This window comes from Amblyomma maculatum, chromosome 1 (assembly GCF_055883805.1).
Source record: "Amblyomma maculatum isolate TAMU_Amacu chromosome 1, ASM5588380v1, whole genome shotgun sequence".
NCBI classification, from domain to species: Eukaryota; Metazoa; Arthropoda; class Arachnida; order Ixodida; family Ixodidae; genus Amblyomma; species Amblyomma maculatum.
Window position 1 is genome coordinate 93413188 of NC_139344.1, and position 26192 is coordinate 93439379.

At 47.5% G+C, this 26192-nt stretch overlaps 1 protein-coding gene across 6 annotated transcripts in view; it reads right to left on the reverse strand.

Moving 5' to 3' along the window:
• Window positions 1–26192, reverse strand: part of LOC146203200 (uncharacterized) — a 105436-nt gene that overhangs the window by 40238 nt on the left and 39006 nt on the right. For all 6 annotated transcript variants that reach the window (XM_084588559.1, XM_084588556.1, XM_084588557.1 and 3 more), the window contains 2 exons: window positions 15989–16080; window positions 849–964 (listed from right to left, as the gene is read on the reverse strand). In XM_084588559.1, the coding sequence (XP_084444685.1) occupies window positions 849–964; window positions 15989–16080 (208 nt within the window). The remainder of the gene's footprint in view (window positions 1–848; window positions 965–15988; window positions 16081–26192) is intronic.

The window sequence follows — 26192 nt, forward strand, 5'->3', positions numbered from 1 at the left end:
CAAAAAGTAATTTTTTCAAAATAGTATTCACACAATCGACAATAACTCCAATTTTTTTCCAAAGAAACGATGGTCACTTTTGGAACCTGGGATCTATCGCGTGGAATGACCCATCGTGCTCGGCAGTAGATAGATTACCCAGACAGTATTCACAGTGAAACCTAAGCAGCTATCCAAATGCACAATATGCAAGCATTTGTACTATTGATGACTAACGGGATGGACATAACGAAAGTTCAGCCCATTGGTATCTCTTGCCAAGTTTCTACCGTTTTCGGCAAAAGCACGCCCTCTAGGAATCATGTGCCAAGCATGAGAAGGGAGAGTCCTTTTTGAGCATATGTGAGTCATGAAATATGCCTGCTGGTCAGTAGTAAAATGAGGTGTAGATGAAACAGATGAGGCAAACCCTTACCCTTGCGGCTGGACTCAAGCGGCAGCGGCGCGCGCTTTCATACAGGCCCTGCGCTCTCGCCACACATACCATGCATGGTAGCTTTCTCAACGAACTGCGCGCATATCTTTACTTCACTTTTCATTTCCCAAAGTGCACAGTCATCGTCAATGAGAAACAGCTTACGTACTGCTCGCTTGTGTGTAATTTCAATCATATAGTTTCTGTTCTTCAGATCGGTTAGTGTTTAATCTGACCCATTCATGTACAGTCTTAGCCCTTTGTAACATACACTGAAAAGTTGTTTGTGAACACGGTATATAGAATAAAAATAATTAACAAAAACATTGGGAACCATTTTCCAGATCTCGCTGATATGCAGACCAAAAATTCTCTTAGTATACATTTGTAACCTGATCAGGATGTGACCCAGTTCGGGTTAAAAATCACCTACCTGTGCCTCCATTTCAGCCTCTAAGGGAGCCTCTTCTGCAGGTGTTGTTTGCGGAACTGGTGCCGCTTCAAACCCTGCTGCTTCTTCGGCAACTCGTCCAGGGAACAGAGCAGACTCTGAACAGCAGTACATGCAGCAATGTTAGCTCCAGGCCAACATTTATTAATGATTTAATAACATGAAGTGCTAAGGTGGAGGGCAGTGCATAAAGAAAAATATGATATTGCAGACGAGACAAAAAAAGTTATGAAAAAGTGATTTTTTTCTTCAGACTATATTTTCGAAATATATAGTTAATGTTCCTTTAGTTCGCCAGGTTTCCGATCTCACAAATAAGTATTTTGGCCAAAGAATTCGTTTATAACATCAGCGTGTGCTCAATTCCACGCAAGAACAATGCTTTTTTCATCTAATCCCGAGCCATGGCATGGGCCAATGTCGCCTGAAATCTTCATGGTCTTAGAGGCACATGCTGACCACCTTCCCTAGCCTCACCTTTTTCTTTCCATAATAAAGTTGTACTTGACTCTATTCTTTTTTTTTTTCACGGCGTGTAGCTCTTTTTCTACCTCTATCTCATCACTTCCTCGCAGCAGTGGGGAAGCTAGGAGCATTCTTTAGCCAATCATGAGACTACGTCCACTATGCCCTCCGCAGCATTGCATCACCTGCTCGCAGGGCCAGCCTTACCTCATTTGGCACCCTCTGCAAACTGCTGCTAAGCCCCCCTCTCCCCCCCCCCCTTACACACACACTTATTAAACTCATCTTTTCTTTATATTATTTACCTTTTCTCTCTTCATTTTTTTTTCTGGGGGACGCCTGATATTGGAACAAAATTGTTTTGGCAGTTCATTAACGTGGCCTGTGTATTTCGATGACTTAAGCCTAAAGGGAGACCGTAAATCAATAGCACCACATCAGAAGTTGTCACCATGGCTCCGCCCTAAGTTATACCTAAGTTCTAGCGGGTCACACACCGCCAACATTACAAGTGGCTTATATCCACTACTATCCGTGCTCCCCATCTTCTCCAAGGTGTTGAGATGCCAACAGGACAGGTTTACTCCAGGCGAACACTGGCACGAGCACGAGAAATGTGCCAGCCGCAGCGAGCATCGCACGAACACGCAGCAGCGCAGCCAAGCTAACCGGCCTAGCCATTGCATGTGGCTACTGCCTACATCTCCCCTGACAGAAAAGCAGTCTCTTGGGAGAAATGACGCAATGTCCACCCCTGGTGTGCTAGTGGGAGGAGTCAGCGCAGGTTGTTTGAGAATCTCCTAGAGACGTGTCTCTGTGTGTGTCGACATACAGAAATGTCTTGTGCATGACGTCTTGGCTATCATTCTCCTCTTCCGCAGGCTTGAGAAAAGGAATAAGATGGGTTTGATTTCGTTGTACGATGCGTTTCCGGTGTCAACCACATATGATCTGGGCCCTTTTGCAGGCGCCACCACGTTCCCTTTTTGCTGAAAGTCTGCAACCCAGACTTGATCACCTTACACAAGAGTTAAAAGTTGCCATACACCATGTCATCTATCATTATTTCCCAGCTGCTGTTCGCGGTATTTGGTTTCAAAATTGCAAATTAGAGAGACATCTGGCAAACAGGGAACAAGACTTCCGGGAGTTAGAGGAAGTTTTGTCCTCAATCGCCTCCCCATCAATAGTTTGAAGGGGCTGTGGGCATTTTTCAGTGGGGTTGACCTGTAGGATAAGAGGGCCGTATTCCCAATGTTGGAAAGAGTGTGAAGTGCAGTCATGAAGACTTCCACTGACTTGCAGTTATGTTGGACCCTCATGTCAATCGCCTCCCCATCAATAGTTTGAAAGGGCTGTGGCCATTTTTCAGCGGTGTTGACCTGTAGGATCTACTTTGGTCATCTGATGAGAAGAGAGGAGTCGCTGGAGAAAGATTTGATGTTGCGAAAGGTTGAGGGTCACCGGAGAAGGGGTAGGCAGCGAAAGCGATGGTTAGATGGCATCCTCGAGGCACTGCAGATGAAGTTATGTGATGTTAGGAAGATAGTGAGAGACCGGAAAGCGTGGCGTGATATGGTCCATAAGGTCACGAGAGTCGGACACGACTGAACGACTGAACTGAACTGAACTGACCTGTAGGATAAGAGGGCCGTATTCGCAATGTTGGAAAGAGTGTGAAGTGCAGTCACGAAGTCTTCCACTGACTTGCAGTCATGTTGGACCCTCATGTTTAAGTGTGCCCGTTCATCGATGACATTGTGCCGCAGTATAAAGTAGCTGTCGAACTACTTCAGGATAAGTTCTAAGTTCTGGGCGTTCCAAGACAGGCAGAAACAATTTCTGCTTTGGCATGTGGCCAAGAGTGTAAAGCACACAATGTTAGAAATAGATCTAGGAAGTTTACTTCAAAATTTTTCAGTATTGTTCTAGATCACATAATAGGACACCTACATTTGGAACGATGTACTCTGAATTGCTGTAGCATTGCTAATAATTGTTGCATAAAAAAACTACTCCTAACATTGTGTTCCTTATGCTTTCTATATACAGTCGAACCCGGATATATCGAACTCGAAGGGGATCGCGAAAAAGTTCGATATATCGATAATGCGATATACAAGAATTGGCTTGTGACGGCACTTACGATGCGAAAAAACGATACCGTATTTGCCGCGTAATCAACCCACTCGCATAATGAACCCTCTCTCAACTTTTGCGCCCGAGAATTTGAAAAAAAAAAATGCTTTAAGGCCAGCTCGCTCACATGTAAGCGATTGAGCGATCTCAGCGACGAGCGGCAGCGACAGAGCGAAAAATTTCCAACTTGTTGGAACTGCGTCCCGCTCGCCGCTCGAACCACCGCGGCAGCTCAAAACAAGGTTTCTGTGTCGCTGCGGCAGAAAATCGCGAGCGTTTTCGCTTGCATGCCGATGGCGCGTGTCACTCCGTTTCGGTCGTCGCATCCACAGCTCATTTCTTGGCAGCGTGCCAAGATGCCGCGCAGCGATAATGTCAGGGCGCGTTTTTATAGCTCCGCCGGTGGCGGGGAGTGAACTTCGCAGAGTGCCCGTGATGGCTTGATTGCACAAGTCCAGTTCGATTTATCACGCCGCGCTTGGGGCGGGCGTCATGATCGCAGCAGCTGACGGCGTGCTTCCCTTTATTCATACATGCAAAGAAAAACGGCTCCCGCAAAAAAAAAAAAAAAAAAAAAAAAAAAAAAAAAAAAAAAAAGAAAGAAGCCTGCCGCTTCTTAACGTCCGCAGCCGCCATATCTTACGCTACGTCGCGTGTACAGCACAACGATAAGAAGAAATGACTCTCGCAAAAAAAAAAAAGAGCTGCCGCTTTTTAACGTCCGCAGGCGCCATAGCCACGTCAGCCGCCGCGCGCAGAGGGTTCGCAACACACGCTGGAGAAAGCGTCCGACGTCTGTCTGAAAACGGGCTGAGCTGGCTTGGCGCATGCGTAGCGCGTGCTGAAGGAGAGAGCTGGGCAAAAGAATGGGCACACCCACGCACATGGCTTCGAAACGTCATGTGTTGGCGCGCAGGAAACGATAACTGCAGATGCGCGCGCCTTTGGCGAATGGGCGCGGCGCTGTCCAGAACTGTCCCTTCTCATTCCTTCCGCGCGTGGCTTGAAAACGTCACGCGGCAAACGGCCAAGAGTGATGCGATCGTCTTTGGGGAAGGCACACTTTCTAGTGCGTAGTGCGGAGTTCAATATATCGAACGATCGGCGAAATTGAGTTCGATATATGACGCGGCTTTCCTATACTTTTACATGGGATTTTCAAGGGGATATTCTGTGAGTTCGATATAACCAAAATTCGATATATCCGGGTTCGACTGTACTACCTTACCATTAGTCTGCATCAATTTCTGTAGTGCAGTTAATGTCTCATTGTTTCCACATGACAAACAATTATTTTAATTACCTTGAGAACTAACTCTCACTAGAGAACAGGTTACATATTTCTACTCAGTGAAAAAGGATGATCTGAATCTGAGCTAGTTGATGCACATTAATGCGGAACTACAGCCTAACATGAAAACACGCACAAGGGAGACAACACGACCTCACCTCGTGTACTGCTGTCTCCCTTGTGCATGTTTTCATGTTAGGATGTAGTTCCAGATCAATGCAAAAACTAAATCAAAATTCAAATTTCATCAAAAATTAAAGAAAAAAAAAAAACAGCTTTAAAAGCCATGTCCCTCCTAAGAGAACACTGAGCACAAGTTGAAGCTGATGTGTATTGACAGGATACTACATTCTAACAAAAAATACATTGTTTTCACCACAAAATGTAGCTTTCTTAAGCCGAAGAGGTGAGGTGAGAAATGTTGGTGTAGAATGTAAAGGTCGCCAACAATTCGTCAACACAGTTTGCTGGAAGATGAGCCCGGAGGCTAGTCCCCAGTACCATCCCCTTCAAAACTGTGATCATGGAATTTTTTTTCAGTGGTGCCATCACAGGTTTGATTTGAGCGGTGGGGAATTTTGGTGCGGAGGCACTACTTCACAAGGTCTAACCAGCCCACCCTTCTCTGCGTTGCCAAGCTGGCAGGTGCCATCAACTCTGACTTCACTATTAAGATGGAAGGGTCGGATCATGTTATAAAATGCACCCCTCCACTCTCAGATAGAAAAAAAAAAAGAGAGACTTACAGAAACTGCACATAAAGTGAAAATGTTAGTAGGAGCCTCCACTGCATGAAAAGTGAAAAGCCAGTGACGAGGACATTCGGAGAGAACTTGAGAAATGGAGAACCTCTAGCGTTGATGTAGCAAGGCTGCTCTAGAAAAAAAAAAAAATGACTCGAGGCATGCGGTTCAGTGTCTCAAGGCAGCGCACAGGTGTGTGTTGGTGGCTGAGACACATGCGAAAAATAGCTGGCAGCAATGCTCAGAAACCAACAACATGCGGTGAGGGTATTTTTTATTTTTTTGACCCAGCAACAGGGCCATCTTAATTTTATCGTGTCTGCCACTGTACACATATCAGGGGTGCGTGAGCAACAGTGCAGCCCCCCACAAAAAAAAAAAAATATGCCTTGGTCAACACGGCTTGCACTGGACTGTCTTTTACTATGACTAAAGAGGTTCATTTTCAGTCACCATCAGGCTTAATATGTATTGTTCAATGCAACCTCCACAACTGCGAACAAAATACTAGAGTTATATCGAAAACCGCAGTTGCTATCACCTAACATAACCAGCATATGGCCATATCTCATTCTTGACTTTGGTTAGGGATATTGCAACGTAACTTTACACAGAAGGCACTCTGGCACTGAAGAACAACAACCAGTCAGGTCAGCACGAAAGCGGAGAACCATTTTTTGCTTCGTCGTTTTCTCCGAATCGCCCGTTCAAATCTTCGTCGTCTATGAATGGCATGTGTCATTGCCCCCCTTCTTGGCAGCATCGCCTCGATGCTGCAAATGCTGCTTGATGCGATGAGCTGACAGATAGTATGCTAGGTTGGTATGGGATACCACAACACAAAACGGGCCACCATCAGTCTCAAGAATAGTCAGCGCGGCAATTGTGGTAGGGTTTTATCCGTACGACGTGAACAACATCAGTGAACTTGCGTCGTCTGCGGCTTGAGGGATCGTGGGTCACGGATTCAACTTCGTAAGTAACGTCGCTGAGGCGGCGCAGGACACGGTACGAGCCGAAGTACCGGCGCAGCAATTTTTCAGAGAGCCCACGATGACGAACGGGCGTCCAAATCCAGACATAGTCTCCAGGCTCGTAGGCAGCGTAGCGCCGTCCCTTGTTGTAACGGTCAGCGTCTAGTTGCTGTTGTAGGTATATGCGCTGCCAAGCCAGCTGCCGCGTTTCTTCCGCACACTGGGTAAAACTAGCGATGTCCAAGTCAAGCTCATGTTCGTCGTCAGTGTATACGGGCAGCATTGTATCCAGTGGAGTGGTCACTCGACGGCCGAAGACAAGCTCGAAGGGTGTGAGCCGCATCGTCTCCTGAAGTGCCGTATTATATGCGAATGTGGCATATGGGAGGATTTGATCCCAGGTCTTATGCTCTATATCCACGTACATAGACAGCATGTCGGCCAGAGTTCTGTTTAGCCGTTCCACCAAGCCATTAGTTTGCGGGTGGTATGCCGTGGCCCGTCTATTGCTAGTGTGTGTAAGGGTCAGTACAGCCTTAGTCAGGCGGGCCGTAAAAGCTGCCCCGAGATCGGTAATGATAACAGCCAGAGCGCCATGGCGCAATACGATGTCGTGGACAAAAAACTCTGCTACTTCGGTCGCAGTTCCATTTGTGAGCGATGCGGTCTCAGCAGATTGGGTCAAGTAGTCTGTCGCGACAACAATCCAACGCTTTCCATTAGTTGACTTCGGGAAAGGACCAAGAAGATCCATCCCCACTTGTTGGAAAGGAGTTTTCGGTGGAGCAATCGGCTGAAGAAATCCAGCTGGTTTCATGGGTGGAGTCTTTCGGCGTTGACAATCACGGCAGGTTTTAAGTAAGATCGTACTGAAGGTAATATTTCGGCCAATAGTATTTCTCCCGAATTCTTGCAAGTGTATGACTAACTCCCAAGTGGCCAGCGGACGGTTTGTCGTGACAAGCGCTTAAGATGTCAGGCCGTAGGTACTATGAGTAGAAATGTCGCTTTTGATCTTTCAAAATTACGCTTGTAGAGAACACCACTTCGTAAAGCGTATGACTGCAAGCCACGACGAAAAACAAGCGGTACTCTACCACCGCGTCCTTCCAGATAATCGATGAGCGGCGCCAGCTCCGGGTCCGTGCGTTGAAGGTCAGCCATATGGGATTGGGTAATGGCCCCAATAAAGGGAAAATCATCGGCGTTTTCCACTGCAGTGGAGTCCAATGGCGCGCGTGACAAGCAATCCGCATCTTGGTGTTTATGTCCCGACTTATAGACAACAGTGACGTCATACTCTTGAAGACGGAGGCTCCAACGAGCTAAGCGTCCAGACGGGTCTTTAAGGCTTGCCAGCCAGCACAAGGAATGATGGTCGCTGACAATACAGAAGGGTCGTCCATACAAATATGGTCGAAACTTGCTGATGGCCCAGATTACCGCAAGGCACTCCTTCTCTGTTGTCGAATAGTTCGCCTCCGATCGTGAGAGTGTTTGGGTCGCGTAGGCGATAACCCGTTCTACTCCGCCTTGCCACTGAATGAATACCGCGCCGAGGCCAACGTTGCTGGCATCAGTATGTACGTCGGTTGCGGCGTCTTCATCGAAATGGGCGAGTATTGGGGGTCTGTGTAGGCGGCTTCTAAGCTCCTGGAAGGCTTGTTCTTGATCGTCTCCCCACAGGAAGGGTATGTCTTCTCTGGTTAGTGCTGTCAGTGGTTCAGCTATCTTAGAAAAATCTTGGACGAAGCGTCGGTAGTATGAACAAAGACCTAGAAATCGTCGAAGTGCCTTTTTGTCGGCGGGGCGTGGAAAATTTGACACTGCGGTAGTCTTTTCGGGATCAGGGAGAACGCCCTGTGCACTGACAACATGGCCGAGAAAGCGTAGTTCCTTGAAAGCAAAGTGGCATTTCTCAGGCTTGATCGTTAGTTGCGCGCCTTTGAGTGCTTGAAGCACGATGCGCAACCGGTCCAAGTGTTGCTCGAAAGTAGGCGAGAAAATAACGACATCATCTAAGTACACCAAGCACGACTGCCACTTCAGACCTGATAAAACCGTGTCCATCATACGTTGGAACGTGGCCGGTGCAGAGCAAAGACCAAACGGAAGCACCTTAAACTCGTATAGGCCGTCGGGCGTCACAAATGCAGTCTTCTCTCGGTCTCTCTGATCCACCTCAATTTGCCAGTATCCGCTTTTGAGGTCTAATGAGGAGAAGTACCTGGCGTCGCGTAGTCGGTCGAGGGCATCATCAATCCTGGGCAGCGGATAGACGTCCTTTTTAGTCACGTTATTTAACTTTCGGTAATCGACACAGAATCTCAAGGTGCCATCTTTCTTTTTGACAAGGACCACTGGCGATGCCCATGGGCTCGTCGAAGGCTGGATCACGTCGTCCGCAAGCATTTAATCCACTTGCGTTTTAATGGCGTCACATTCCTTAGGAGAAACCCGGTACGGGCGCTGGCATACCGGTAATGTGGTCTCATCGGTGATGCGGTGCTTGGCAACAGGAGTACGACCGACCTTAGAGCCTGTGGCGAAGTGCTGACTCACAACTATGCCTAAGCCCTTTACTCCAAGGCCCAGAAAAAACAAACATGAAGAAAATGAAACAGTCACGTGAAACAACCCCTGGGTTCACCTGCTGCACAAAAAATCACTTAAATAAGACACCTCTTTGCTTGAAAGAGCAAGAGAAGTCTTGCTGACACACTTATTGTCTGTTGAAATAAAATATGATTCCACTATCTCTCTCGTCATCTTCTCTTTGTGGCGATACAAAATCCTAACCTTGTCAAACTTAGGAGTGCACTTCTTCTCCTTCTTCATTATTTCACATGAATGACAATGTGATACCATGATTCATGTGAAATAATGAAGAAGGAGAAGAAGAAGTGCACTCCTAAGTTTGACAAGGTTAGGATTTTGTATTGCCACAAAGAGAAGATGACGAGAGAGATAGTGGAATCATATTTTATTTCAACGGACAATAAGTGTGTCAGCAAGACTTCTCTTGCTCTTTCAAGCAAAGAGGTGTCTTATTTAAGTGATTTTTTGTGCAGCAGGTGAACCCAGGGGTTGTTTCACGTGACTGTTTCATTTTCTTCATGTTTGTTTTTTCTGGGCCTTGAAGTAAAGGGCTTAGGCATAGTTGTGAGTCAGCGCTTGTACTGTGGCTTTCTTTTATCTTGTCCTTTGTCTTCGTGTTCGCGCTGTTTATATTAATAATGAGTAAGTACCAACTCGCCCAACAAAGTATCTTGGTGTGGCGAAGCAGTCTGCGAAATCGCTCAGAAGAGCCTAGAGAAGATTCCTCTGATCGGGCCTCAAGTCGGGGCTTATTTAATGGTTTGCAGAGCATGACAAGGTGCGGCCTCTTCTTTAGTGTTCGTTCCAGCGGTGCATAAATGAGGCAAGGCAGTAATATCGTGAAGGACGGCAACAGCCGTGTCCTTGGCGAGATGCCGCACCTCCTTAGCAAAATTTGTCAGGAGAACAGTAGCACAACTGTTCTGGAGCTGTAAGAGTCCTCAGGCAACGACTAATTCCTTCTCGAGTAGTAGCGGAAGGTGCTCATCCGCGATGCCCTCATAATCGTGGAATAAGTCATGCTTTACAAGAACCAACACACTAGAACGTGCCGGAACCCTCACGTCCCCCCATCGTCGACTATACGCAAAACGTTCAGATCCGGATCTTCGTTTTCAATGCGCGCCACGGCTCGTTTCGTCGAAAAGGAAACACGTGCTTCTCTCAGGTCAATGACAGTGCCGTTGGTCTGCAGGAAGTCTAGACCAAGGATCAAGACTTTTGAACACTCGGGAAGCATGATAAATTCTCCGACATACACAAAACCACGGATGCCGACCCGCGCTGTGCACTTGCCTGCAGGTTCAATAAAGTGACTTCCCACCGTGTGAATTTTCGGGCCAGACCAATGTGTCAAAACTTTCTTCAATTCTCGGGCGAGACCACGGCTCATTACTGAATAATCGGCACCAGTGTCGAGTAACGTGGTGACATCCACTCCATCAATCGTTACACATAAATCAAAGGCAGTATGCCGGATGCGTCATTCCGTTCTCTCAACGGTAGGGTCCTCTGAGCAGCGTCACCTGGCGACAGATAGCGGAAATATTGTAAAAATGAATAAGGAGCGCATTTAAAGCCTGCTGTACTCGTTGCCTCAGTGGCTCATTGCTTCAGTGGCGCAATGGATTAACATTACTTACCTGACCTGAGCACTTAGCGAATAAAATATATGTTCGAATCCGTGTTTGTAACTTTTTTTTCTGAATTTCTTTTTTAAATTGCAACATTAAAATAAGCTACCAATATCTTTCCAGGGGGGTGCTCCCCTTTAGGTTGCATCATGTGATGTTTTTTATTTCTTAATATCCACAAAACCAGCCGTGAACACAGCCACGAGACAACAGCATGACAACGCTAACACTATTTAATTATTTTCACCGTAATCATTTCCTGCCTTTATAAGTGAGTGTATATTACCCTTAAGTTGCGTTCAGACACACCTCCCGGTAACAATCGCTGTTTAACCTGCTGAGAGGCAACCAGTGACGAGAAAGAAGTTGCGGGACCCTGCCGTGGAGGAGACAGAATTACGCATGCCGGATGCTGTCGCTACCTGACACAAGCGAAATCTCGTCGGGTCGGCCTGACGATGACGAAGGATCTTCACATTTCCCGACATCAGCGACCCTGCCTCCGAAGGCCGCTGGTATTAGTTTTCCCGGCTAGGGCTGTAAGAGCGGTGTCGGGAAGAGTGGGGACTAGTCGAACGGTAGCTCGTCGGGGAAGTAGACCGGTATGCTCTTGGTAACCGGACGTGACGGAATACTGTCGCACTGCAAGGTCACTTGAAATCTCAGTAGGCTGTTCGGCATTCCGAGGGTAGAGGTCCTCCGAGGCGAAACCCCGCATGTTGACGCGGCAGTACGGGCACGCCCGGGAAAGGTGACTGGCTTCCCCGCAATGATAGCACAGGGGCTGACGGTCCCGGGGCCGCCATACTTGACTTTTACGGGGTCGCTGGTAGACTGGCGGAGGGGAGTAGCGAGGCTCCATGCGGCTCTATGTGAGGACCCTGCGGCTCCATTGCTGGAGCTGCGGCTTTGATACTATGGTCTGGCGGGGGAGCCTTACGTAGGACGGACGCATAGGTGGGCCTCGCGTCGAATGTCTGGTGGGGAACGCGCTGCTGGGGAACGTCAGCAACTTGCTGAGCTGCCATACGCACCTCATCCCGGACGACTTCGGCCAGTGAAGGAAAAGATGTGTTGCACGGCATCCGGAGCGCTTGCAGTTCCTCCCGCACGACAGAACGGATGAGATTGCGTAGTGCGTCCATGTCGCTGCAGACATGCACAGGGGGTGCGTCGGACCCAATGATGTTCACATCACGGTTGTACTGACGGGCTCGGTGTTGCAGCGTTGTTTCCATGGTCGCTGCCTCGCTGAGAAACTCCCCCACAGTGCACGGTGGACTGCGCAGCAGTCCCGCGAAAAGTTCTTGTTTATCGCCCCGCATCAGGTAATGCAGCTTCTTATCTTCTGGCATTTGTGGGTCTGCATGCTTGAAAAGGCATGTCATGTCCTCAAAGAACATACGCACGCTCTCGTTTTGGCGCTGACTGCACGAGTGTAGCGCAGCTTCTGCTTGCTCCCGGCGGTCGGCGCTAGGCTAAGTGGCTTTCAAATCACGACAGAAGGCTGCCCAGGATGGGAAGGAAGCCTCATGGTTTTCAAACCATGTCCGTGCAGACTCTTCAAGAGCGAAGTACACGTTGTGGAGCTTACGCTCATCAGTCCACCCGCTGTAACGAGCGACTCGCTCGTAGGTCTCAAGCCAGTCCTCGGCGTCCTCGAAAACGTCTCCATGAAAAGAGAGGGGTGTTCGTGGCTGATGACACAGGATGTGGGTGGGAAGCCTGCTCTCAGATGTCATTGCAGCAGGTTCTACGGCCGTCTGAGGGTGCGTCGTCCTGGTAGCGGCCGGAAGGGGTCCGAATTCAGGGGGCTCTCCATGTAGGCGGCGGCCGAGGCGTTGATGTACGGGGGTAAGCTCCATGCAGGACTGGATCGGTACCCCGCACCTCCACCAGATTTGTAACTTAACGTTACACAGAAGGCGCTCTGGCACTCTGGTACCGAAGAACACCAACAACCAGTCAGGTCAGCATGAAAGCAGAGCACCGTTTTTTGCTTCGTCTTCTCCGAATCGCCCGTTCAAATCTTCACCGTCTATGAATGGCATGTGTCAATATCATTAACTTGTTTGTCCCCTGACCTAATTGATTCTGTTTCTGTCTCTCAACCACGGAGTAAAGTAGACAGCAGCGCCAGCTCAGCTTTTGGGAACGGCAAAATTTTGCCACATCGGAGAAAGCTTGGTGGTGCATACGATAGATGGCGCTCTTTTTCAACATAGACGCTGTTGCCGCCGCCGCTCTAGCAATTCTGTGGTGCCGCTGCATCTGTCGTCTGCTTCAGGTCTCTTCTATTTGGCTTGCACTGGCTGCACTAGTTCTGAAAAGTGCTGCAGCGGTGTCAGGAGGTCACATGAGCATGCAGTGCTAGTTCCAACACTGGCGTACAACGGCAGCTGCCAAAACGAGTACACAAGTGTAGGACTCTGAAACCTAGAAAATGCATGCGTGCAGTGTACATTTCAAATTGATGTATCGCGTGCTATAGCATGATCACGTCCAATTTCGAAGCCAGCTGCTGTAGGCCTACTGCACTCAATCGGAAAGTGACGATGACTATGGCGACAGTGACATTGATTGCGACCAACTGCCAACGTACACGCGACTGCACGATCGTTATATCGATCTGCGGTCGGTTCATGCGCCTGGGTACGAGAGAATTAATGTTGTAAGCAATTGCCACGAATATTAGCTTAAAGAAGACTACCCAATGAGATGCTTGACTGGTTCAGCAGTATAAATCGAAGAAATTCCGGTCTTCTGTCCAAAAGCGCTGTTGCTGAAAAGACGCACATACCTCATTGAGCGGTCTATGTACTCCGTGGGCGACAAGTTTAATGTTGCAGAGTTGCTGCGCACGATACTGTGTGGATCGGGCCTCTCACACCATTGGCACGGCAGAAACTCGATTTATCGCAACTGAATTCTGTTCGCAGCCACCAGTCTTCTTAGATCAAGACCAGTGCCACACAACAAGATACAAAAAAAAAAAAAATACTAGATAGGACAACGCACGCGAAGGCGCCATAATGTGGCTTCGTACCGCTACATATGTGGCCACAAATAAATATGATACCGCTCCTCCGTCACGAAAATGCTAATCACCAGCATGCAGCCCAACTACCATGTCTACGCAACCATTCGCGGATCTGTTAGCAACAAACCGTCCGAGTTCTGAAGGAGACAGACTTTGCAAAGCTGTGCAGAATGATGCGCGGTGTGGTCTGCTCTAGGCCGAGCGGCACGTATGCCATGCTGCACTTTTTTCTGCACCCCCTCTGGAGCGAGTGGAGAGATGGGCGAGAATTCATGCAGAACTAGTCCTGCATTTTGACAAAATGAGAAGTGCAGACGGCGCACGCGGCACTGGCAAAATGAGGACGGAGGTGCTGCACTACTTCAACTAATGCAGCTGGTGCAGCCAATTTGAAGAGACCTTTCGTGTCGCCTGTGTCAGTATTGGCATATACTTCTGGCAATCGCATTTGTCGTCTGCATCGTCGAGCTTCATTGGCTCGTGGTATGTTGCCTGCGTCACAGCTTACGTATATCCCCCGCAATCGCGTTTGTCGTTTCTTTCATACAGCTTACCTGCCACTCCCCGCTGGCTCCTTCCTATATGCGCAGGTTCCCATGCGGACGTGTTTCATGTCTGTGTTTTCTCTTGCATTCTATGGAGAGCTGTCTTGTGAGTATCATGCACAGTGTTATTAGAAATATGGCACAGTTCTTTTCCTTCGCGATACCGTGACTCACAGCCAACGACAAAACATTTCCTCATCGCGATACCCTGGATCATAGCCAACGACAAAATACTTCCTCATCTACTTTGTGCTTTCGTACCATCAGCATTGAAATAACAAATGTACAGTATGCGCCTCTCACCCGTTTGCTGTGCCATCTGTATACCGGTTACCTCGTTGTGTGGCTTGTCGTCTGCATGCCCCTTTCGATTAATTCTCACAGACACACGCAAGGCGACAAAAAAGAAAATGACACTGCTGGAGCTTCATCTTAAAAAAGATAGCAGTTGGCATACGCACAACGATGATCATGATTCCACTTGTGTGTTTTCCGGCTAGCAGACGACGCACAAAGTTACCATTCCGTCTGCTCTTCACCTGTTGCCGCGACACTCGCACGATCGCCTGGATCGAGCTTAGGGGCATTTCGTTATGCGGCAGTGTTGAGAGGTGGCGTGCCAATTTGACTCAGCAAGGCAGATAGAGAGAGGAGGAAAGTGTGCCCAAAGCTGTGTCAGCGAGGAAAGGAGAGCAGTGAGAGTACAGTGCAAAGCTAAGCGCCCGACGCGAGCTCAACGTTCATGTAGCAAAATCAGCCTATACCAAATGCACTGCAGCGCGCCAGAGTCTGTGCTCCTCTCTTATCTTACTCCATGCTCTCAACATTACAATCATCATTATTTTTTTCCGAGTTCACTGCAGTGGTCGTTTAGATTAGAGTGTTAGCTCTAAGTTCGTTCCAGAGTTTCGCATTATTCCTGGCCACAGTACCTCGTGCGTTCCACAGGTGGTGCCATGCACTCGTGCGCCACATATTGGTTCATCTCACGTTGCACAAAAACATCTGTTGCCTTCATCATCGTGCCCAGGCACGACAGCCCTATGCTATCGCCGCAGCCGATCACGCCTTGTGTAAATCTGCAACACACTTTCGTGCTGTGCAGTAAACATCATCGTCTTCATCAAGTTCCAACTGCAACACTCTCGCACTGTGCACTGCACAGAGTCTTCATGAAGTTCCATCTGTGGCACTTTTTCATGTAACCTAGTAAATAGGCCATACACCCCCGGTGAAAATCGTAACTGGTCTTCCTGGTTTATGGAACAATTCCCAGCTGGTACTAGTTGGTTCCCATTGAGTTCCAAACTCAGTAGAAACTCAATGAGAGCCAACTGGGAGACCGCAGCCATGCCAAACAGGCTGCTGAGACCATCAAACTAGACGCCAGACTTAGCCTGTTGCCAAGAAGCTCACAAAGTGCAGAGCCAAGATCAAAGCAGCAGCAGTGACTGTGGCTGATGGCTAACGCTCATGAAACTTGGTTCAAGGTAAGTTGAACCTATAAAATTTTTCGTCAGCCTCACCGATCCAGCCCCAGAAATGAGTGCCCCAAGATATGATTTATTAGACACTTTCCTCGCTCTCAGCTGCAACCTGTTCCTTCCCACTGCTGAGTCCAATGACCCAAGCTGAGCAGTCCAAGCAAGAGTGGGAGAAGAACCTGTTTCTTGCAAGAAAGATTCCCACCCACCTGGTTCCTCAGTAGACAAAGCGCACTGATGGTCTGTTGGCTCTGTGTCTGGATAAGTCGCCACGGTCGCAGCAGCTGTTCTGAAAGCAGTCCTGGAAATAACCCAGCAATGAGCATACGGCAACCCTTGACACAGCAAGTATCACTAATCCCCAGCTGGCCTGCACAATTGCATCAATTTCACTGCTGGTCAACAGCACCCCTTCCCTCAGTGGTAGCGCACTGCTTCCTCTGGATACCAAGGAAGCATGAGGAAGTGCCATAGTGCAAGTAGGCCCAGAGAGAATAAAAGAGGACTAACAATGTGGAAGTGTAGCGTCATAGTTAGCTCTTCATGATGCAAGTCTTGTTTTCATTCTCTTTCCGTGCACACTTTCTGCAGTGCCATGGCTTGTTAATGATATGTTGGCTTGGTTTGGTTCATGGAGTTTGCTTTTCGCCTCCATGGAAAAGTGACCGCCGCGGCTAGGATTCGATCTTGCATCCTTGGGCATAGCAGTTGAGCACTCTAACCCCTGCACCATTACAGCGGGCACTTAATCGTATGCGGTGTGCCACTTGCATGCCAAGACTTCACCACTACGAAAGCTATACCTCCTGTCAATGTGTAGGAATGAAGTTAGTACAGCCACATGTGGAATTTCCACACTAAAACATATAGGCCCAGCTCCAAAGTTCATTCCGTTGCATATTGGGCTCCATTTCTGCGCACACCACTGATTACGAGGCTTCTTCCACCTGTGCTCGGATCCCATCTTCTCACATTCTCCTACTCTTCCAACTCAGCCTCGTCTCCAAGCAGTCCAGCCTCACTGCTCTCATTACCCCAAACATCTCACACTATAAAATGACAGAACAGAAGCCAATAAATGTCCCTTTGTGCATCACTGAGCAAAAGCACATCCGTTTGGTTTTGCCTGTGTAAAATCAGGCTCCGAGCTTATTTACGCGCACCCCAAAAAGCCGTCCACAACAACCCACTCCTCCTTATCCCTCATTCCTGCACCTGAAAAGCTCTCCTTGGCTTATGGTTTGTGGAGTTCAATGTCCCTAAGTGACCCAGGCTATGAGAGACGTCATAGTGAAGGACTCTAGAAATTTCGACCAACTGGGGTTCTTTTACATGCACTGACATCGCACAGCACACAGGTGCCTTGCCTTTCGCCGCCATCGAAAAACGGCCGCAGCGGCCAGGATTCAATCTCGCATCCTCAGGAACCATAGTCGAGCACCCTAACCACTGCACCACCACGGCGGGGCTCTCCTTAGCTTAGTTTATCAGACAAGAGTAAAGAAATTAGGGGCTCATTATGGTAAAAGTGCAAAAGAATTAAGGCAACAGTCACCAAAACTATTTTATTTTTAAAGAGCAGCACTGAGTAGTGTGCACAATTACTCATGCAGTGATTTCATAATCAAGACTGTTTCTTATCAGCTAGGCAGGAAAGAGAACTCCATGTTACTGATGGGATCCAAGCCCACAACATCCACACATTCTGATGCAGTCCTCTAGCAAAGCTGCTGTCACCACTCCTACTTTCCCACGCGCACTCACATGGTACCCAAGTATCGACCTTGGAGATGCTTGCCCAACCCTTGCCGCAGATTTAGATGCAGAACACCCACCAATGCAGTGTTCTTTTCTTGTTATTTATATAAAATGATGTGATAGCTAAAATCACTATGCAAGCAACTTTCCATGGTGTTGCACTAAAAAGAAAAAGATGGACCATTCCTCCACATTTACTTTGGGTCAATGCAGCACCCCACTGGAAAACAAAATAGTAACAACCAAATTTAAACATTTCAAACAATCCACTAACTGGCTCCAAAACTCAAATTGGACTAAGCTGAAAATCCCCATTAAATCTAACTGAAATACCATGTAGCAATCACTGGAACCAATTAGAAACAGCTGGAAAGGTCCATAAACTTACCCATCTGGTTTCACTGGATTCCAATATAAAAATTGTGGGGATACACATGAATCCCTTGTCCCATTGAACAGCCGCGCGTAATTTACGCGATATGTTACGCGTAATTACGGCGAGAGGGCACACCGGCCACTCCTACCAACCCCCCCCCCCCCCCCCCCCCCCTGCCTCCAAGTCTCCCGCAGCGGCACCGCAGCCTTCCCTTACCTCCTCTCCACAGTACGGAGGAGCCAGCCGAGGATCGCGCCTCCCGCGATTTTTCTCGTTTTTCTTCCCGTGAACGCGCGCGCGCGCGATTCAAGCTTTCTGCTAAGAGACCGCCGGCGCCACCTGAATCGCCTAACTATTGTACGCACGTCTGCGGGTGGTGAGCACAAGAACGTTCCACTCGCCTTTTCGCATACGCGAGCGCAACTTTCACCCGCTACGATTGTATTACGACGAACGCCTTCCTTTGGTTTATGAAAGGATATATGGTTGGAAAGGTGGTGGTGGTGGTTGTGAAAAAACTTTATATTTGGGAGTCTTAAGTGATTACATTCTAATGACGGGTCGGCCCTTGGCTGCGCGTTGTGGCCGGAAGCTGGTGCTGCCCAGCGACACCCAAAGCCCAGTCCGTCAGCCGCTTTTGAACGGCCGGGTCAGAGCTGGACACCGCAGCCTCCCATCGCTCGAGGTCGGAGAGTTTCCAAGTGGCCGGAGGGTGGAATTCAAAGCATTTGATCATGATGTGTTCAAAATCAGCTTTAAGTGCCCCACACAGGGTGCACTGCGGCGAGAACAGTCCTGGATGGATCAAAGCTCAGAAAGCAGGGGATGGGAATGTACGGAACTGAAGCTGGCGCCACGTCACCTGTTGTAGCTTAGTCATAGATTTAAGAGGAGGGTAGATGGTTCGTTGATCACGGTAATGGAGAGAGATTTCGTGATAGGATACCCTGCGCTCGCGAGCATCTCCCCAGTCTCGTCTTCTGCTGTCCATCTTGTGTCAGCACATCTTGGAGCCATTGGGAGAATGGGGGATGCCGGGGGGAAAAAAAACCCCAGGAAAACTGAAACAGCTAGACCTATCATTAAAAGCTTCCACAACGCCTGAGAGTGACCTCACAGCATGTACATTAAAATAATGCAAGCAATGCATACGAGGAATATACCAGGAGCACAGACTGGTAGAAGCGCGAGCGAAAATGAACGTTCGAACAAAACACCACCGCAACAGTGTTCTGCGCTTCATCTGAACAGTTTTGAAGAACCTCCCGGTTTACGGTGAAATCACAAAGCTTGCGCGATCTTTGCCCCTTCTTTGCTTCGTAAGTTTCACAATAGGGCTTACCTGGCTTCGCCGCGTACGATGAGCAATCAGATCCGTCCGAGACTAGGCATAGCAGACGAAAGACTAACATACTCTAAGGGCAGTGGTGCTGCCACCTGGCTAGTCGCGCGCGTTGTTGTAGCTGTAGGAAGAAGGAAAAAAAAAAAGCACAGGCCTGCTACTGGCTTTGTCGCTTCCTCCGCTGCTTCGTGCGAACAAAAGAGAAAGAAAAAGCGACTCGCGCCGCAACAGCCGTCGGCCACCCCTGAAGCAGTGGCGGGTGCAATGACGGCCTACAACAGATAAAAATCTGTGGCTGGCTCCGCAATTGCAAATCCCGCTCCCCAGAAACTGCAGAGGAAGCGGCGATAGCACTAGCTATTACTAGTAGTAATGCTGACTTGATCTTCAGCGATTCCAAAACAGCCATCCGAAATTTGGCGAGGGGCAGAATATCTGTCACAGCGGCGCGATTGCTTAATCGGGCCACGGGGCGAGGGACTACGGAGGCGGAAATTGTCTGGGTACCAGCACACTCTGGGAATCCTGGGAACGAGACGGCTCACATGAATGCTCGAGGTTTCGTCAGCCGAGTAGGTGAGCCGGACGTTCCGGGAAGGTCCACGAGAGATGGGCTGGTATCCTTTCATGACATTACTAATCATTTCAAACTTGAGCGGAGGATTTACCCACCCCCGGACAAGCAATTGGTGAAGGCGCAGGAATGCGTCTGGCGACGATTGCAGACTAGATGTTTCTTCAACCCATACGTGTTGAGCAAAATCTACCCGGACATTCAGCCGGAGTGCAAATGGTGTCAGGAATTGGCAACCTATGACCACATATTATGGAGCTGTAGCATATCACCGCCACCGGCGGATATTATGCGTGATCCTTCCCTCGAGCAGTGGGAGGCCGTGTTGGCCAGCTCAGACCCGGTCGTCCAGACCAGGGCCGTAGAGTGGGCCACCCAGGTCGCCGTCAGCCATGGGTTGATGGCCATCTAACACGGAACCATCCATACATGCTCTCTGACGAAAATAAAGTTTTTCCATCCATCCATCCATGTGGCTGGCTGGCCCCCGCCGCAAGTGGCGTCGACCTACCGTCCCAGCCCCGTAGGGCCGGGAATAGCCACCCCGCCTTAACCACCTCGCACGCATTGCCGCGCTCACCTCGGCGATTTTGTTGCAGCGCTTTCCTCCGGCGATGTCAGATGGCACCAATGCCTTCTGCCGAAGTCTGAGTTTACTCACTTTTTCGATCCAGTCGCAGACGGATCTGGTTTCTCACCATGCGTTACCAAACCATGCAAACTTACTACGCAACAAAAGCGTAATTACTAGGGCAGCACCAAGCCTGCTTAGAATACATAACTTGGTGTCTGCTCTGCCCCGAACCAGCCGTGGTGGAGATAAACGTACCGCACCGTGGATTGGAGGTCACAGCTCTGACTGTTATGCTGACACGCTGGTGCTAAAGCAGACTTCCGCGGAACCCACAGAGCTTTGGCTGCCTGACCTGAACAGGGAATTTGATCCACATAGACGCTTGTGAGCTGGGCTTAATTAGGAGCAGTTCTGCTCCAAGCGCACAAAGGTACAGCTCCGCGGTGGAGTTTGCCAGCTGCTCATTTTCTCCCGGAGTGAGAAACTTCTGTGACAGAGGAAGAATGTCTTGCGATTATCTTCGCTCTGCGAAAGTTTTACTACTATGTCGACGTTCGCCTTCACGTGGCAGAGACACCCAGGCGAGCCAAGCGGACGCCTGGCGCGAAGCGCACCATTCCTCCAGCGTTACTTCGTGCGCTACAGGAGGGGCACGAACGTGGTGGAGGATGTAGTACTTCTACGCGCATCTGTTGGCGGCGGGGGGTCGAAGTAACCCTGCTATCCCCTCCGCTACGCCCATCAGTCAGCAGCGCGGTTGCCGCTAAGCTCGTTCACAGCTCTGGAATAATTAAGGACGGTCGACCAGTATTCGCTAGGCGGAAGCAGTCAGTTCAGTGAGGAATGTGTTCAACAGATAGGAGCTGTTAGAGGCACAGCGGGAGGATCCATTTTGTCGAAAAATGTTTGACGGGCTCCGGGAGCCGAGCGGCGTGGCCGCAGCGTACATGGAAGGAGCAGGTATTTGAGACTAGAGAGATTTAGCTTACCGCGATTCGCCACCGCGCGCTCCACTGTTCATGCTCAGATCCCCTTGTCGCCGATAGATGGCGCCACATGGCACAGACCTGCCGCGTCAGGGCCAATCAGCGAACACGCGGTAGAGGGTCACTGTTGCGGATCACGGTAAGCTAAGTCTCTCTACTTTGTTTAGCGATACCGCTTACAGCTACCGCGCGAGTGTCGGTACGCATGCGCAGTTCACCCCGAGGGCGACAGATGGCGCCACGTTCCTGTCAAATTTCGGCGAACTCCGCATGCGGGGATCAATCAGAGCGGGCTGTGCTTATGGTGCACGGTAGCGGTAGACAGCAGCAGTAGACGGCCGCGGTAAGCGGCAGCGCTAAACTAAAAGTCTCTATTGCAGCCCGTGCGGGGCGCTCGAACACAGCTGCTTCTGCAAGCACGATAATGCCTAACCGCTTGACTCTGATGGTATCCCTATACATCCCCCTTCTGAGGTTTGCTTTATGGAGTTCAACGTCTCAAAATGACTCTGGCTATGAGACGCCGTAGTGGAGGGCTCCAGAAAATTCGACCACCCAGAGTTCTCCAGCGGAGTACATGAGCACGGTGTAAAGCTCTTTGTTTTGTGTAGACCCAAGGGACCCGATTGCCGTTTGCCTGCTTCGAATGCTTCCATCTTCAAAGCATTTATCAAACAACGAAGATACCGCGCGAGTGCCCATGATTACAACGACCACGCTGAGGGTGCATCAATGGGGGGGGGGGGCGTCCAATCTAGGCGGGCATCACCGGGCAAACAAGCTTAAGCCACACTGGCTGATCAAGGGCTGTAGTCCGGCAGAGTACATGAGCACGATGTAACACTTCGTTTTGTATAGGAGAGAGGAATTTTTCCTAAGTTTTTACTGTGTCCAAAGTCAAACCTACTATGCCGGACTGACAAAATTGTGTTCAAAATGTCTGACAGAAATTGTCTTGCGTGCCTGAAAATTGTTGCACCTGATAGCCTGAGCCTTCGCTGCAGCGATTGTGATAACCTTTATCACACTGGCAAATGTTCTGGCGTCACGAAAGCTAACCTAAAAAGCATGTCAGCAGAAGCGATTCGTACTTGGCTATGTCCAACATGTGCAAACCGGAAATTGCAATCGGTATACAATGCAAGCGAACATGGTAGGAACACGGCAGCAGACTGAAATGAACCTTCTCTGCCTGACATCATGTCATAGCTAGACATTGTACAGCACCGTTTAGACCAGCTTGAAAGAAAACAAGAACAAATGGCTAAACATGATACTACCAACTAAGAGCTTCTAAAGCAAGGAGCAACAATACAGAGCAAAGTATCACATGATATGCTTTCTTCTAAATATGATGAAATGATCACAAGTCTTGAAACTCAGAAAGAAGAGGTGAAAGAGCTAACTCAGAGAACCGCTGACATGGAAGCTCAATTGCTTACGAAGGACGCTCGGCTTTCTCAGCTAGAAATGGAAGTGAATAGGTTAGAATCCTATTCAAGGCGTAATAATATAGAAGTACATGGTATCAAGCGTAATGAGAGTGAAGACTTGAAAGCAGTCATAAACTTCATAGCCACTAAGTTTGTACTACCAATCCCCAGCAATGAGGAAATCGAAACAGTCACAGGATTAAAGGCAAAGCAGATGACGAGGCTCCCATATTGGTGCGTTTCACCAAGAGGGAAACATGGGAAAAGTGGCTTGCGAAACGAACTACACTAAAGAATGAGGTCATTTACAGAAATGAAAATTTAGCACATCTAACTAAGAAACTTCGATGGATGGCAAAATGCGTGGCAACTGAAAAGCAGTACAAGCATGTCTGGGTGCGAAACGATCGTGTATATGTAAGGAAACTTGAAGGTGCCCCTGTGATTCTTGTTGAGAGTGAGGCAGACCTACATAGGATAACGTGATGACAGAGTGTACGCTCATTTTCTGAGTTCATGGAGAGACTATGTGAATTTGTGTTAGCTCAATCTTGTGCATGTTTCAATCTTATCCATGTAAATGTGAGAAGCCTTCACAAACACTTGAACAGGTTACAAATGTATTTGATGAATGTGTCAACTTCCCTAGAGGCCATAATATTTAGAGATTAATATCTGTGACTCTGAGGCTTCTGTTTATAATATACAGGATTTTCAATCACATGTCTTATGCAGAGAAGGAAAACACGGTGGAGGAGTGCTTGTTTTTGTGAAATATGGCTGGTTTTGTGAGCGCTTGAAGGTTGAATTTGATGAAGGCGAAGTTATAGCGCTTAATCTTATAAATGGTGATGAGGAAATACTACTTTGTGCTGTGTATAGGCCACCAAGCAAATATGTTTCAATATTTTTAGAGGAGCTAGATTCCTTTCTGAAACGATATGGAGTAAATAAATGTGTGATTCTTGCCAGAGATTTTAATATTGACATTTTAAAAACTGATAAAGCAGGAGTAAGTGATTATCTAACATTGCTGGCCAGTTGTTTCGGCGCAGAGAATAAAATACAAGACTTTAAGAGAACTTCTTGGAGCAAAAATGATGCAGACATGTATTGATCATATCAGTAAAACCTCAAAGGAGTGGGAAATACTCGGCTGTATCATTAAAGAAAAGGTTGCCGATCATTGTTTTGTTTCTATCACACTACTTAAAGAAAGTGAAACAGCGGCACTTGAGCAATCTGTAGATTGGCTGGTAGTTAACAACATCAAAGTAGATAAGCTAATCAAGTCATTTGACTGGAATTTGCTGCTACAGTGCAATCATTTAGACGCTTACAGAATGCTTATAGAGAAGTTAAAATCTATTTACAACTCATCAAAAACTAAGGTCAGGCTGAAGCGGCAAAATCAGGCCAGTCCTTGGATAAACAAGAAAATAATTGAATTATCATATATTAAGAGTAAACTACTAAGAAGATGCGTTGACCATCCACATAACCTTGCACTAAGGGTAGAATACAGGCAGCTACGAAATAAAATCAGTGCAAAGATATGACTGGCTAAAAAGCAGTACCAATTTAATCAGTTTTCGGCATGCAGTAAGGATATAAATAAAACAGAACTAGTCCAGAACGCTATAGGAAAACCACTCAAGAAAGCATTGATGCTACTTTAGAAAAGGCATTTCAAGATAAAGATAATGGCAAACTTGGCAAACGACTTTACTAACCACTTTATAGAGTTTTATTCTTGTGTTCACAAAGCACAGCCATTAGGAAGGTGACTCCTGCTAAATCAAGCGTTCATTCAGCTTACATGTCTACTGTTACCAAGCTAGATTTGAGGACTGCATTGCAAACAATGTCAATTACAAAATCGCCAGAATATGATGGTGTCAGGATGAGGGATCTTATAGTTCATTTTGATAGATTTAAGAGGGTATTACTTTTTATCAACGAAACTTTTACAAGTGGCCAAATACATACATACATAAAAATAACTAATAAGACCATTACATAGAAAAGGCTCTATAAGAACCTTTAGTAATTACCGGCCAATTGCAATTTTGCCCTCCATCACTTGCATTATGGAGAAAATTCTACATGCTAGCATGATATGATCTCCTTTTGTGAAAAATACAATCTTCTAAACATCGCCCAGTATGGTTTCCACAGAGGCAAAAGCACTATAAGCCGACTAGAGGATTTCCATGACTCAGTCTGTAAAGGAATTGATAACAATAACGTTGTGCTTACACTTTTTATTGATTTGCAAAAAAGCGTTTGATACTATTAATCACAATCTATTATTAGATAAACACTATCATTTTGGTTTCAGAGGTCCCTATATGCCTTTTTTTAAGAGCTATTTTACTGATAGAGCGCAGTGTGTCCATATAGGCAGATCATACAGTTCAATGCTAAATGTTTTAACAGGTGTTCCTCAAGGCACCATTTTAGGACCCTTATTATTCAATATTTACGTGAATAATACAGCCAACCTTCCTTTAAACTCTCAGCTTTCTTTATATGCAGATGATACTGCTCTGGTGATCCCAAGTGAAACATATGAAGAGGCGGCCAGTAAGATCCAACGGGATGCGAATTCCTTAATGGAATGGTTTAAGGGTAATCAGATCTTTACTAATAATTCAAAAACCTGCCTTGTCTGCTTTCATAGCCCATATAAAATCTTTAAAATATGCTCTAATGTATACCTACACGACAAGAATTGTACGAGCTGTTCATGTTCGCCTTTGGAGCTGAAATTGAATTACAAGTACCTTGGGATTACATTTGACGAAACACAGTCGTGGAATACCCATATTCAAGAAATAGCCGAACGTCTGCACCTGGTATGCATCTATATGTACGCTCTACGATCCATTTACAATGTGTCGGTTAGAAAGATGGTGTATAAGGGGTTAGGAGAATCCACATTACGATATGAAATATCAATTTATGGCACCGCATCATTATATAAACTAAAGACACTTAGCCGCATTCTGCACAGGATTGCAAGTAATCTCACCTACGAAACTAACTATTACAGCAAACCAGCAATAAATTGTATAGGACATTTTGACATCTTACCTGTCCATAGGCAATTTATCTGATATATTACACAAGAATTTCTTTCACAGCTCTTTTAAAATCGAGAACATCAAAACCTGGCCTCTCCGTCAGTCGGAAAAGTAGGCCCATACCCAGCATCTTCACTAATTATGGGAAAAAACTCGTATTTATTATGTTCCTTACTACTTAAATAAAATGTGAACAGTCCCGACCATCAACGAAATAAAACAATTGAATATGTTTCTTCGATGGTGGCTGAATGATAATATCAACTGATTCAATATTCTTTGCA